Here is a 15,785-nt window from a genome sequence, read left to right on the forward strand (position 1 = left end):
GTATTAAAGCAACATAAGGGAATCTGAATATGGTCCTTACTCCAAAATATACCATGAATGTATACTGGAAGATATTCAGTACATACCACTTAGTCCGGACCCATCAACTCCATCTCCGTCATCTCTACTGCCTTCACTGCCTCCACTGCCTTCACTGCCTCCACCGCCATCGTCATCACCACCGCCATCACCACCGCATCGCCACCAACACCACCATCGTAGTCATCGTTGTCACCATCGCCATCGCCATCGGCATCACCATCACCATCACCATCACCCAGCTCTGGGTCCAATTCGTCTAAAGAAATGATTGATGCAAAAAATAAAAATAATTGTTGCTGCAAGTTTGTACACCTGACATGTTTCTGTATCATGTACCAAAACATTGAGGCATATTTACTTTTTATATTCTAAAAAGTCTGAATTTACATCTTCCCAATTTAAAAAATGTCCAAAATACTGTTGTATTTCTTTAGTCTCACTACTTTGTTTGTAATTGATCCTGTAGTAAAATATTATTCTTTTGAGAAGAGCCATTAAGAGTGTTGTTACCACCACATACCTTCAAGCTCAATCTCGTCAAGAGACTTTCCTGGAATTTTGCAAGACTTCCTGTCTCCATTGCAAGTAGAAGCTTTGTGATTTTTGCCATTTCTATAGTTGCCTCCGGCAGACGATAAAAGTCTCTGTGGACTCGTATATCGTGGCCCAAAAAGTTGGCCAGTTGGTCCAGCTCATTGTTCTTGAGGTTGAGTATTTGGGACACTGTTGCAATGTGCTTGCGAAGATATGTAGACCTCAGATTATCAGGATTCTTTGCACCACACATACTTGCAAACTTTCTTATGCAGTCCTGTCCCCTGTAGTAGCTCATGGAGGGGCACTGTGGTCGTCCAAATAGGAAGGGATTATCCTTATGCACATTACATGCATCTCTTTTCTCTACAAGAAGTGTTGTTGCACTGACAGCCTCAGGGTTTAACAAAACAGCAACTTTCCTATCTCTTTTGCCGATAATTTCTACCCTGCTGAAGTGCTGGGCTAACTTTTGTTCAAACGGTGACAGGCTAGCAGCTACATCACTATGGAGCTCAGTCTGGTCTCTTTTCTTGAATGACTCAAGTGACATTTTTGAGACTTCTCCTGCACGACGTCTGTTAAAGAGGATGATCTGAGCAAGTGTCACCCTAGCAACTTCTGCATACGCCTGTGGAGACTCATGCTCTTTCAGGTCTGCAATGGCAGCCGATTTTTCCTCCAGGTGCTTGTGCAAAAGCTGCACATCCTCTGTGAATGGTATGGTGGATGGTTTATTGTACTTTGACTTGCTCAAAGTAGCCAGTGCAGTGTGGGAGACTTGTCCTGCCCATTCTTTGTGCAGAGTTGTGTAAATCGTTCCGCTGCTTTAATCAAATTTTCATTCTCTGCTGCGATGGCCCTGCAGAGAATAATGTCACCAATCTTCTTCAGCGAGTGTCCCAATTTCAGGGCAAGACTGGGTGTACAATAGGAGTGCTTCTCTTCATCATATCCAGCAACTTCTCTGACAGCTCCAACGATTTTGTAAAAATTGTTTGGTTTTACAGCATCTTCGAAGCTAAATATAGAATATTTTTTCCTTAAGGTTAACAACAGTCTGCCCATTTCCCGAGCCTTTGTTCTGATGTACTCAAATTTTGTTGGATCATTCCCATGCTTGTTGTAGAGAGACTGGCCCAGTTGCAATATGAGGAAGTCATTACGGACTACAGATGCTACCTCATCGTCCCTCATCTTTCCAAGGATCTTCCACACTCCAGGGGACACTGCTTGGCTGTATGTTGACTCTGCAATATCTGCCAGAACTAAGGCTTTGGTCTTAGAAATAGCTTCAGTTTCTGAGACCATCTTTGACGGGCATCTATGCGAGTGGCGCCACAGCTCTTTACGGATAAACAGGCCTTTACAATATGCACAGTGCACATGCGTTTTGGCATTCACCGAGATTTTTGATGGTCCTGGTCTTCTTTTCAGTTTCAATTGTCCATCATGTTTACGCATTACTTCTCGATTATGTTCATAATTACCTTTGTTCCGCAACTTCTCAAGTAACCTCTTTCTCTCTTTTGAGTTCTTAGGGAATGAGAATGCTTCAGCAATATCAGGCTCTACTTTCTCATGCTTTTTAAGGTGATTTAGATATTTTAGACTGAGGTGTTTTGCAAACATAGCAGTAATTTTTGATGTGCAAGAAGAGACTTGTGGTGCTGCTGCAGTCTCAGTAGAAAAGACTCTGTTGTACTTCTTGGAAGAGTCTGGGTATTACTTGTAGTAGGATCATCAACATCAGAACAGGGTTCACTATCAGGTATGAAGTCATCATCAATGCCAACTCTGCCAGAGTTGGAAGCATCCTTGTCCTCCTGTTCCATGCAGGATATAGGTTGCAGGACTGTCTTTGTCCTTTCCTGGGAAGAAAGTGAGTCAACTGGTCCACTCTTGCGATGTGGTAGGTTTAGATCCTCACTATCACTAAATAGTTCAGTGTCAGTTACAACATCTTCATCAGAGTTGGATCCATCAGACCTTGGTGCAGTGTCAGCTATGTAGAGATCACCAGAGGAACAGCCATCACTACTTGCAGAGTCAGAAACAATCTCATCGGGTATAACATCCTATGCAGAAAAAAGAGCTTATATTAACCCCAAAATCTACTACTGTAAGTCACAATCCGACACCAAGAACACTTTAAAATCAAATTTAAAATGGAACCAAGGAAAATGAACATACCAGCGACTGATTCTTCTTGAAAAAGCAGGATTTGTGCCAGGATCTTGAACACACTAAAAGCACATTGAAATGAAAAGTTAGCAAGTTGTGCTAATGCTTTTGTTTTAATTTAACATAAAAAGTGCACTAAAGTAGGGCTGCACGATAAATCGTATTTTCATCGTCATCGCGATATGAACATGCAAGATAAACGCATCGTAAAGACCGCCTGAACTGCGATGAATGAAAAATCAGTGTTAATACTCGTGCCATGCATTTACACTCAGCATGTGAGCATTTGGGGAAGCCCTAGACACCGTTTGGCTAATTAGATGAAGCCTCAGCTACCCTGTCAGGTCATGTGTCATTTGCTGGAGGTGAACAAGTAGGAAGGAGAGAGGAGCAAGGAAAATATGAAGAAGTTGTTGTGAACAAGCACAGTACTTTGCTACTTGGAATTATTTTGGATTCAGGAGAGACGCTTTATGGACGTGCACTGTCGCAAGTCGATAATGCTGAGGACATTTGGAGGATATTTCTCCTTCCTCTTTGTATTTCTGCCATTTTCTCCTCTGTGAAACTCTGAAGCTCTCCTCCTCCTCCTCCTAACACTGTTTCACTTTAGGAGCTCTCTTAAGGGCTAAGATACTTTACAGGGTTCCTAGAGCTTAAGGCAAGTTAAATTTAAGACTTTTTAAGACTTTTTTAATGCCACTTGAAATGAAATTTAAGACCAACGACACAATCAACACAAATGAAATAAATGAATAAATCCAACTCCTCATTTGATTTGTATGATTGGTGTTTTGTCATGGTGTTCAGACACCACAGTACCTTTGCTTTTAGCTAGGTGTGCACCCAAACACTAGGTTCATTCGAGATGAGCCAGGCCTGTGCAGATTCGATCACCGCGATCGGCGCACAATGCATGCCGGTTAGTTTTGTGTCCAACTTCATCCCGACTTGCTCTGATGTATTACAAAAGTCCTCGGCGTCGCAGTTTTTAGAGCCAGGCGCTGCAGTTGCTCTCCACCGACTGCACCGCCTGGCTCTCACCTGATCTAACAGCTGACTGGTTCAGATGTCAACTCAACAAGATGACGTTTTAGATAAACTTTTAATTTTTGATGAATTTTAGAGATTAAGATTGTATTTGTTTGATCTGAAGGTTTATTCTGTGAACAGAAACATGTTGTGTGACTGATGGTGAAGTTTAGTTTTCAGAGACTGAATATATTCATCATAAACTATACAGAGTCTACTGTATATTAATATTGACGGTTTAATTATTGAAGTATTTAGCAACACAAAGACTTGTGGTCAGTGGGATGTGAGGATTCTTAAAATAAGCCCTGACTGTATCTGACTGATCTTTAATGAAAGCTGTTGTCTTGTATAAAATATGAACCTTATAGTCAAGCACTGTTTATTTAGCCTGTGTAGCTGAGGCGACAGGTCAAACTGATATGATGCTGATTTACAGGAGAATTCATGTCAAATGGAGTTGGAGTTTAATAAAAACACGTTTGAAATCATTTATTTCATTATTCAGTGGGCATGGACTATTCGATTTTTGGGGTCTAGCAGTATACCTATTAAAAGAGAACGACATAGGAACTGTAGAGCTTATATACAACCTTATTGTCATCGCAATACTGAACAGTGTTACAGTACATTGCAGATTCTCCTCATATCGTGCAGCGCTACACTAAAGACAACAACAACAAAAACTGTTTGAGTGACATGAATACGAACATTTGCATGTGAGACCAAGCCATTTTAGACTGGAGACAGGTCCTGTGCAATCTTCACAATGGTCCAAACAGCTGACAAGTGAGCAGGTAACACTATGGTGGCACTGAGGAACCAATAAGGTATATATCAGTAATGATCAGTGTTGGAAACCCTTAACATAGGGTAAAAACACTTCTGAAGACTTCTGAGCAGTACCAACTTCTGACACCCATTATATAAAGAAATGCATGAAGGCCTAATACACACCCCCACCACAAACCCAATACATGAACGCCTGATTAGGAAAATGTCCTCTTAAGTACATTCTGACATAACCACACACACACACCCAATTCCTACTGTCCTTACAGGACACTTTGTCCTGACAGTCCTGTGCTGTGGCAGGTACATGTAGTGTACAACATTCAAAAGTGTGAAGACTTCTGAGCACAGTCATAAGATCAAACAAAACAGTATTATGTCTAGAAGTAAAATCATGATATTACAAGAATACTGTCAACTTACAATGTCATCCTTTAATGTTGACGGAGCTGCCCTGACCTCTGTCATCAAATAACGACCGCTGCACACCTCCTGTGACTGAGTCAATGACAGGCACAAATGTGAGTTTATTTTAAGCTAAAATAATTCATTTTCATTCTGCAAACACTGTGTTACAACACTGGCCATGAGTATGGCAGAAATGTCAGTTAATAGTCAGCAGGGAAGAAGGAAGACCGGAATAATGAACTTGTACTATAAAATTCTAAAGACCAAAACCAATTCTACTGTATTGAAGGTGACACATAAAGCAAACTAACTATGATGGCACAAACTACAACTTGCCTTTTCTGAGCCTGGCTCACTTTCTCTCAACAACAAAATTCCATGACTTTTCCAGGTTTTCCATGACCGTGGGAACCCTGACATAAGACCTCAATACTTTCAGGACTTTCCTGGTCTACAGTCCCTGACAAAGTCTTGTCGCTTATCCTAGTTGTAGGAACAACAAATAATAACCTGACTTGTAGTTGATCAATTGGGTTCAGAAATAGCTTATATGAAAGGCAAAGACCTTTAGATTATGCTTATTATACCAAAATAAAGTTGAGTGTCATTCATTGAGTTTTATCATTTAATTAGGACAGAAAGGTCAGATTTTGCTTGGACAAAAGTCTTGTCGTGTCTTTAAACGATTCAACCAATCACAGATTAGAGCTCCACCTGTGACAAATACTGTAATTAACACATTCCCTGGTGTGTCTAAAAGAACCCCAGCACACCAGACCTTCATGTGAAGTGCAACCTGACCGCTGACAACATGCCAAAGATTCAACCACAGACCAAAGTGCTGATCATCAAGAGCCTGAAGACCAAGTCTGCTGCTGAGGTGGCAGACATCTTCAGTGTATCCAAACGTCAAGTGGAGAGGATAAAAAAAAGATTTGAAGAAACTGGTGACGTTCATGACAAGCCCAGGTCAGGCAGACCCTGTAACACAACTGTTAGAGAGGACCGTTTGTTGCTTCGGCAGTCCAGGGCCAGCCCTTTTTCAACTGCAGCAGAGCTACATCAGAACTGGTCACCAGAAACCCCTGTATCTACCAGAACAGTTTGTCGAATTCTCTCACGCAATGGTCTCCATGGCCGAATTACTGCTCACAAACCAGCATTAAACAGAAGACAACAAAAGAATCGTGTTGCATTTGCCAAGGCCCACAGCTTGCAGAAAGGATGGACAGTGGAAAAGTGGCAGAAGGTTGATTTTTCTGATGAATCATCCATTGAACTGCATCCCAATTGCCACAAATACTGCAGAAGACCTGTTGGAACCTGCATGGACCCAAGATTCACCCAGAAAGCAGTCAAGTTTGGTGGAGGAAAATCATGGTTTAGGTTACATCCAGTATGGGGTGTGCAAGAGATCTGCAGAGTGGATGGCAACATCAACAGCCTGAAGTATCAAGAGGTTCTCGCTGCCCATTGCATTCCAAACCACAAGAGAGGGCAAATTCTTCAGCAGGATGGTGCTCCTTCTCATACTTCAGCCTCCACATCAAAGTTCCTGAAAGTGAAGAAGGTCAAGGTGCTCCAGGATTGGCCAGCCCAGTCACCAGACATGAACATTATTGAGCATGTCTGGGGTAAGATGAAGGAGGAGGCTTGGAAGATGAAACCAAAGAATCTTGATGAACTCTGGGAGTCCTGCAAGACTGCTTTCTTTGCCATTCCAGATGACTTCATCAATAAGTTATTTGAGCCATTGCCAAGACGTATGGATGCAGTCCTCCAAGCTCATGGGAGTCATACACGATATTAATTCTTTTTCCCAAGGCACCATGACTTTATGTTCTGATGTTATTGGAGCATGTTTGTGTATTCAACAGAAAGTATCATTTCTACAGTACATTATTTTTGTATGCGACAAGACTTTTGTCCAAGCAAGATCTGACCTTTCTGTCCTAATTAAATGATAGAACTCAGTGAATGGCACACAACTTTATTTTGGTATAATAAGCATAATCTAGAGGCCTTTGCCTTTCATATAAGCTATTTCTGATTCCAATTGATCAACTACAAGTCAAGTTATTATTTGTTGTTCCTACAACTTGGATAAGCGACAAGACTTTTGTCAGGGACTGTAGAATATCATTTGATATTCTTCAACTTTTTCAGGTTTAATATGACCATGGAAACCCTGAACATACATCACCAACTTCTGACACCCATTATATAAAGAAATGCATGAAGGCCTGATACACACCCCCACCACAAACCCAATACATAAACGCCTGATTAGGAAAATGTCCTCTTAAGTACATTCTGACATAACCACACACACACACCCAATTCCTACTGTCCTTACAGGACACTTTGTCCTGACAGTCCTGTGCTGTGGCAGGTACATGTAGTGTACAACATTCAAAAGTGTGAAGACTTCTGAGCACAGTCATAAGATCAAACAAAACAGTATTATGTCTAGAAGTAAAATCATGATATTACAAGAATACTGTCAACTTACAATGTCATCCTTTAATGTTGACGGAGCTGCCCTGACCTCTGTCATCAAATCACGACCGCTGCACACCTCCTGTGACTGAGTCAATGACAGGCACAAATGTGAGTTTATTTTAAGCTAAAATAATTCATTTTCATTCTGCAAACACTGTGTTACAACACTGGCCATGAGTATGGCAGAAATGTCAGTTAATAGTCAGCAGGGAAGAAGGAAGACCGGAATAATGAACTTGTACTATAAAATTCTAAAGACCAAAACCAATTCTACTGTATTGAAGGTGACACATAAAGCAAACTAACTATGATGGCACAAACTACAACTTGCCTTTTCTGAGCCTGGCTCACTTTCTCTCAACAACAAAATTCCATGACTTTTCCAGGTTTTCCATGACCGTGGGAACCCTGACATAAGACCTCAATACTTTCAGGACTTTCCTGGTCTACAGTCCCTGACAAAAGTCTTGTCGCTTATCCTAGTTGTAGGAACAACAAATAATAACCTGACTTGTAGTTGATCAATTGGGTCTAGAAATAGCTTATATGAAAGGCAAAGACCTTTAGATTATGCTTATTATACCAAAATAAAGTTGAGTGTCATTCATTGAGTTTTATCATTTAATTAGGACAGAAAGGCCAGATTTTGCTTGGACAAAAGTCTTGTCGTGTCTTTAAACGATTCAACCAATCACAGATTAGAGCTCCACCTGTGACAAATACTGTAATTAACACATTCCCTGGTGTGTCTAAAACGAACCCCAGCACACCAGACCTTCATGTGAAGTGCAACCTGACCGCTGACAACATGCCAAAGATTCAACCACAGACCAAAGTGCTGATCATCAAGAGCCTGAAGACCAAGTCTGCTGCTGAGGTGGCAGACATCTTCAGTGTATCCAAACGTCAAGTGGAGAGGATAAAAAAAAGATTTGAAGAAACTGGTGACGTTCATGACAAGCCCAGGTCAGGCAGACCCTGTAACACAACTGTTTTAGTTATTTCCAGGGCCAGCCCTTTTTCAACTGCAGCAGAGCTACATCAGAACTGGTCACCAGAAACCCTGTATCTACCAGAACAGTTTGTCGAATTGCCTTCAGTGAGAATTACTGCTCACAAACCAGCATTAAATAGAAGAAAATAAAGAAGAATCGTGTTGCATTTGCCAAGGCCCACAGCTTGCAAAAAGGATGGACAGTGGAAAAGTGGCAGAAGGTTGATTTTTCTGATGAATCATCCATTGAACTGCATCCCAATTGCCACAAATACTGCAGAAGACCTGTTGGAACCTGCATGGACCCAAGATTCACCCAGAAAGCAGTCAAGTTTGGTGGAGGAAAAATCATGGTTTAGGTTACATCCAGTATGGGGTGTGCAAGAGATCTGCAGAGTGGATGGCAACATCAACAGCCTGAAGTATCAAGAGGTTCTCGCTGCCCATTGCATTCCAAACCACAAGAGAGGGCAAATTCTTCAGCAGGATGGTGCTCCTTCTCATACTTCAGCCTCCACATCAAAGTTCCTGAAAGTGAAGAAGGTCAAGGTGCTCCAGGATTGGCCAGCCCAATCACCAGACATGAACATTATTGAGCATGTCTGGGGTAAGATGAAGGAGGAGGCTTGGAAGATGAAACCAAAGAATCTTGATGAACTCTGGGAGTCCTGCAAGACTGCTTTCTTTGCCATTCCAGATGACTTCATCAATAAGTTATTTGAGCCATTGCCAAGACGTATGGATGCAGTCCTCCAAGCTCATGGGAGTCATACACAATATTAATTCTTTTTCCCAAGGCACCATGACTTTATGTTCTGATGTTATTGGAGCATGTTTGTGTATTCAACAGAAAGTATCATTTCTACAGTACATTATTTTTGTATGCGACAAGACTTTTGTCCAAGCAAGATCTGACCTTTCTGTCCTAATTAAATGATAGAACTCAGTGAATGGCACACAACTTTATTTTGGTATAATAAGCATAATCTAGAGGCCTTTGCCTTTCATATAAGCTATTTCTGATTCCAATTGATCAACTACAAGTCAAGTTATTATTTGTTGTTCCTACAACTTGGATAAGCGACAAGACTTTTGTCAAGGACTGTAGAATATCATTTGATATTCTTCAACTTTTTCAGGTTTAATATGATCATGGAAACCCTGAACATACATCACCAACTTCTGACACCCATTATATAAAGAAATGCATGAAGGCCTGATACACACCCCCACCACAAACCCAATACATGAACGCCTGATTAGGAAAATGTCCTCTTAAGTACATTCTGACATAACCACACACACACACAATTCCTACTGTCCTTACAGGACACTTTGTCCTGACAGTCCTGTGCTGTGGCAGGTACATGTAGTGTACAACATTCAAAAGTGTGAAGACTTCTGAGCACAGTCATAAGATCAAACAAAACAGTATTATGTCTAGAAGTAAAATCATGATATTACAAGAATACTGTCAACTTACAATGTCATCCTTTAATGTTGACGGAGCTGCCCTGACCTCTGTCATCAAATCACGACCGCTGCACACCTCCTGTGACTGAGTCAATGACAGGCACAAATGTGAGTTTATTTTAAGCTAAAATAATTCATTTTCATTCTGCAAACACTGTGTTACAACACTGGCCATGAGTATGGCAGAAATGTCAGTTAATAGTCAGCAGGGAAGAAGGAAGACCGGAATAATGAACTTGTACTATAAAATTCTAAAGACCAAAACCAATTCTACTGTATTGAAGGTGACACATAAAGCAAACTAACTATGATGGCACAAACTACAACTTGCCTTTTCTGAGCCTGGCTCACTTTCTCTCAACTTCGGGTGAGATTGTTCTTCACCGGGTGCCTGAAATTGTAAAGAGGAAATGTACTGTTTAATCACTTGACTGGCAGCACTATCACTTAGTGGTCTTTAAGAAAGAAAGACAGGCGATAATTATGTTCATATTCACCTCAAAAGATGAAAGATTACTGTAACAATGTCATTATACACAACAAAAATTCCATTACTTTCAAATAACAGGGTTCACACATTTTCACAGACACAATTTCAAAACCTTTCCATGACTTTTCAAGGACCCATAATATAATTTCCATGACCTGGAGAAGATTTAAGAGGTCCTGGAGGAAGTTTCAGGAAATAGGAGCTCGTGTGCCAATGATTACAGTAAGATAGCCTAATTAATTACACTGCAGACAACAAAATTCCAGGACTTTTCCAGGTTTTCCATGACCGTGGGAACCCTGACATAAGACCTCAATACCTTCAGGACTTTCCTGGTCTAGAATATCATTTGATATTCTTCAGCTTTTTCAGGTTTAATATGACCATGGAAACCCTGAACATACATCACCAACTTCTGACACCCATTATATAAAGAAATGCATGAAGGCCTAATACACACCCCCACCACAAACCCAATACATGAATGCCTGATTAGGAAAATGTCCTCTTAAGTACATTCTGACATAACCACACACACACCCAATTCCTACTGTCCTTACAGGACACTTTGTCCTGACAGTCCTGTGCTGTGGCAGGTACATGTAGTGTACAACATTCAAAAGTGTGAAGACTTCTGAGCACAGTCATAAGATCAAACAAAACAGTATTATGTCTAGAAGTAAAATCATGATATTACAAGAATACTGTCAACTTACAATGTCATCCTTTAATGTTGACGGAGCTGCCCTGACCTCTGTCATCAAATCACGACCGCTGCACACCTCCTGTGACTGAGTCAATGACAGGCACAAATGTGAGTTTATTTTAAGCTAAAATAATTCATTTTCATTCTGCAAACACTGTGTTACAACACTGGCCATGAGTATGGCAGAAATGTCAGTTAATAGTCAGCAGGGAAGAAGGAAGACCGGAATAATGAGCTTGTACTATAAAATTCTAAAGACCAAAACCAATTCTACTGTATTGAAGGTGACACATAAAGCAAACTAACTATGATGGCACAAACTACAACTTGCCTTTTCTGAGCCTGGCTCACTTCCTCTCAACTTCGGGTGAGATTGTTCTTCACCGGGTGCCTGAAATTGTAAAGAGGAAATGTACTGTTTAATCACTTGACTGGCAGCACTATCACTTAGTGGTCTTTAAGAAAGAAAGACAGGCGATAATTATGTTCATATTCACCTCAAAAGATGAAAGATTACTGTAACAATGTCATTATACACAAAAAATTCCATTACTTTCAAATAACAGGGTTCCCACACATTTTCACAGACACAATTTCAAAACCTTTCCATGACTTTTCAAGGACCCATAATATAATTTCCATGACCTGGAGAAGATTTAGAGGTCCTGGAGGAAGTTTCAGGAAATAGGAGCTCATGTGCCAATGATTACAGTAAGATAGCCTAATTAATTACACTGCAGACAACAAAATTCCAGGACTTTTCCAGGTTTTCCATGACCGTGGGAACCCTGACATAAGACCTCAATACCTTCAGGACTTTCCTGGTCTAGAATATCATTTGATATTCTTCAGCTTTTTCAGGTTTAATATGACCATGGAAACCCTGAACATACATCACCAACTTCTGACACCCATTATATAAAGAAATGCATGAAGGCCTAATACACACCCCACCACAAACCCAATACATGAACGCCTGATTAGGAAAATGTCCTCTTAAGTACATTCTGACATAACACACACACACCCAATTCCTACTGTCCTTACAGGACACTTTGTCCTGACAGTCCTGTGCTGTGGCAGGTACATGTAGTGTACAACATTCAAAAGTGTGAAGACTTCTGAGCACAGTCATAAGATCAAACAAAACAGTATTATGTCTAGAAGTAAAATCATGATATTACAAGAATACTGTCAACTTACAATGTCATCCTTTAATGTTGACGGAGCTGCCCTGACCTCTGTCATCAAATCACGACCGCTGCACACCTCCTGTGACTGAGTCAATGACAGGCACAAATGTGAGTTTATTTTAAGCTAAAATAATTCATTTTCATTCTGCAAACACTGTGTTACAACACTGGCCATGAGTATGGCAGAAATGTCAGTTAATAGTCAGCAGGGAAGAAGGAAGACCGGAATAATGAACTTGTACTATAAAATTCTAAAGACCAAAACCAATTCTACTGTATTGAAGGTGACACATAAAGCAAACTAACTATGATGGCACAAACTACAACTTGCCTTTTCTGAGCCTGGCTCACTTCCTCTCAACCGGGTGAGATTGTTCTTCACCGGTGCCTGAAATTGTAAAGAGGAAATGTACTGTTTAATCACTTGACTGGCAGCACTATCACTTAGTGGTCTTTAAGAAAGAAAGACTGGCGATAATTATGTTCATATTCACCTCAAAAGGTACCACCAGCCCCACTCTTGACCAATCAAATTACTCAAAAATAACTGTTGTATAAAATAAATTATAGTTAACACTGTCATTAACAGAACATGAGACCCTTATCTCACCATTGAGCGCCATGGCCAAGAGGAATCGCCATAGTTATATGTGATCTCCTCGCCTGGAAAGATTTCCTTGACAGCAAAAAGACACAAGTGTGGCTTTCCTTGGACCATTATTCTTTTGACTTTACAGTTGGGCTGTATGTGATCATCATTCACTAGTCGTCCCAGTGTTCCATCCTCTTTTGAAGCATCTATGCTGTGAGACAAATAGACCAGAAAAAAAACTTTAAACTTTGCTTGGGGTTAAATTCTTAAATTGTCATGAGAGAAAAAGACCTTCAGCCCAGCCTTGGCTTTCATGTAAAACACAAACTTTTTAAAAACACATACGTATACTATTACACTTTTCTCACTAGCATATTGTGCAACAAAAGCCCTTTTTGTTAGACAGCTGCAGTCTTGTCATTTTCTCTTCCAAAACAGTTGGTTACTTCATCATATGATTTAACACCCTCTCATTTGTCAGTGTTTCCTAGTTTTTTTGCTTTGCGGGGTGGGGTGGGTGAGGGTGGTCGGGGTGATCCTAGGACCTTCTGCCCACAGGACCCCATTACAAGAGCATTTGTACCTGACAAACATTTAACACAGATTTGTGTTCACATTTTTTATTTTAGAAATGGAACACTATTTTTCGCCCGCCGACATACTTAAATGATACTCAAAGATGCCTTAACTTTAACTATATATAAAGCAGAGTCCTGCACTGGGTCAGGTACCCGCTGATTTGCATGTTTTTTAAAAATGTTTTCCCGGTTCGGATCTGGGTGGAAAAAATAATATGCAGGTCGGATCGCGGGTTTTAGATAAACACATCAAAATTAATATAAAAATAATAATTGAGCTAAAAACTAATCTTGTTAGTTAGTTCGGTAAACTACAGATATCTCGGTCATTATTTACTCTCTGAGGATCGCTTCCGCTATTTCGCAACGGTCATTGGTTCAGCTGTTTACACGCGTTTCACCATCTAATAACACAATTTGTGATTGGACGACACATGGCTGCCACCGTCTAACAAGCGCCGCTTCAAAACAGTAAATAATTATTTAGGTATTTGAGTAGTAAGTGGATAAACGCATAACTATCACTTTACATTACTTCTCTCCTCGATGGATTCTAAAAACACGTGACGGCTCGTAACTGCTGAACGCCGCTCTGGACAGAAAGTAAGTCTATTATTACACATGTAAAGTTCCTTTACATAGATTAAAAGTTTAAAAGCGTTAAGCGTAACAAACAAGTGCTTTTACACTCGTATGGGAGAAGAACACAGAGGGTTGATGATGGAGCTGAAGTCATGTTTTTATTGTGAGAGCTGCTTCATTCAGGTCGTTGTTTACTTACTGGCACCTTAACTGTGGCGATATGCTGTTCAATATTCAGTCAATATGATCCAAAATGATTACTTTAAATCCGGGTTATGGTTGGGCTGGGTCGGTTTCAACGGGTCGGACCGGTTGCAGTACTAATTGGCCTGATGCGCGGGTTTGCGGTTCGGTGCGGTTTTGTACGCCCCGGTCGGGCGGGCGGATCTTGAAAATTGGACCCGCAGGATTCTGATATAAAGTATGCCTCCTCTGTATGGATAGAAAATTCAGTTACAACAAAATAATCTCTCTATATAATCAAAGATTATATAAGTTGTTGCAAAGATTGCATTAAATGCATATTGCAAGTTGTGAAGAGACACTCGGCACATTTTCTTTTAAATCAGCAGCTGCAGACTAAACTGCTGCAAAAATGCGTAAACAGTAAATTGTCATGAGCCAGAAATAGATTAAGGATTTTCCCTGTTTGTTTTCAAAGAGTTTTTATTCCATTATATTTCAATCGCATATAGCGAACGGACATGATTTGATTTCAAATTGGCAGCATGCTGTGTATTTAAATGGTATGAGCCAGTCTAGATGTGTTTATTTGTTTGCAAATTGTTTTATCTGTATGTATAGGCCTTCAGTTTCTTTATGTTCATGTTAGAAGAGTGCAGGCTTCTGCAATATTTATTTATTTATTCAAGTTACGCACTGAGTTAATTGACAGGACTCATTTTATTTGAAATTACTGACTTTTCAATAAAAAAGATTATATACTGACATGCCTATCAATTGCATATCAATTATTTTTAGGCTCAATAAATTCAGATAATATTTGACCGTAATTTCAAACATTTGTCCGTAAATTGAAAACCAACTGGTCACGCTGTCCAGTGCCAATTTTTTTTTTTTTTTTTTTAGGGAAACACTGACAACCAGATGCCAACCCATCAATCAAATAGTCCTACAATTTCAATCTCTCTGTAAAGCACTTTGGTCCAGCATTTGTTTTTAAATGTACCACAAATAAAACTACAACTTCAAATAAGAGGAGTAACACTTTGAAAAAAAAAAAATACATATGAGTAAATGAACAAGCAGCAAACTTACCAGTAGCGCTTCCCATTCCACATGAAATCGAATATATATTTGCTTTTGTCATCTGCTCCTACACTCAGGGACAAAACTCCCCTGTACTCCACCACAAAACTTTTTGGTTCGATGTATTCCTGTGTAAACACACCTCTCCCTGAAGAAAAGAAAGAAAGAAAACATTAACATAAGCTGCTACTTCTAAGACCACCAACCTCATTTATGGCTTCTTTTCAAAGAGACATTAAGACAGAGAGGAAGACCGACAACAACAATTTATAAGCGCCTTAAAAAAAAACAGAGTTAGTAAGTGCTGTTAATAAAAATTAGTGATGGCCAAATGAAGCCTCGTGAAGCATTTTCTGAGCCCACTAGATGGCGCTTTTTGTTCATCAAAAGGTTGAAAGCACACTGAATTGCCAT

The 15,785-nt window shown here is 40.1% G+C and overlaps 1 protein-coding gene across 1 annotated transcript; it reads right to left on the minus strand.

The window, feature by feature from the left end:
- Positions 1 to 2,183: 2,183 nt before the first annotated feature.
- LOC125882270 (uncharacterized) lies at positions 2,184 to 15,580 on the minus strand. Its single transcript, XM_049566053.1, has 8 exons — positions 15,381 to 15,580; positions 12,961 to 13,153; positions 10,293 to 10,352; positions 9,972 to 10,046; positions 7,505 to 7,579; positions 4,504 to 4,606; positions 2,770 to 2,822; positions 2,184 to 2,654 (listed from the first exon to the last, which is right to left on the minus strand). The coding sequence occupies exons 1-8, from the start codon at positions 15,401 to 15,403 to the stop codon at positions 2,184 to 2,186; spliced, it is 1,053 nt and encodes a 350-aa protein (XP_049422010.1). The 5' UTR covers positions 15,404 to 15,580.
- Positions 15,581 to 15,785: the final 205 nt, after the last annotated feature.

This window comes from Epinephelus fuscoguttatus, linkage group LG21, assembly GCF_011397635.1.
Source record: "Epinephelus fuscoguttatus linkage group LG21, E.fuscoguttatus.final_Chr_v1".
In the NCBI taxonomy this organism is placed as follows: domain Eukaryota; kingdom Metazoa; phylum Chordata; class Actinopteri; order Perciformes; family Serranidae; genus Epinephelus; species Epinephelus fuscoguttatus.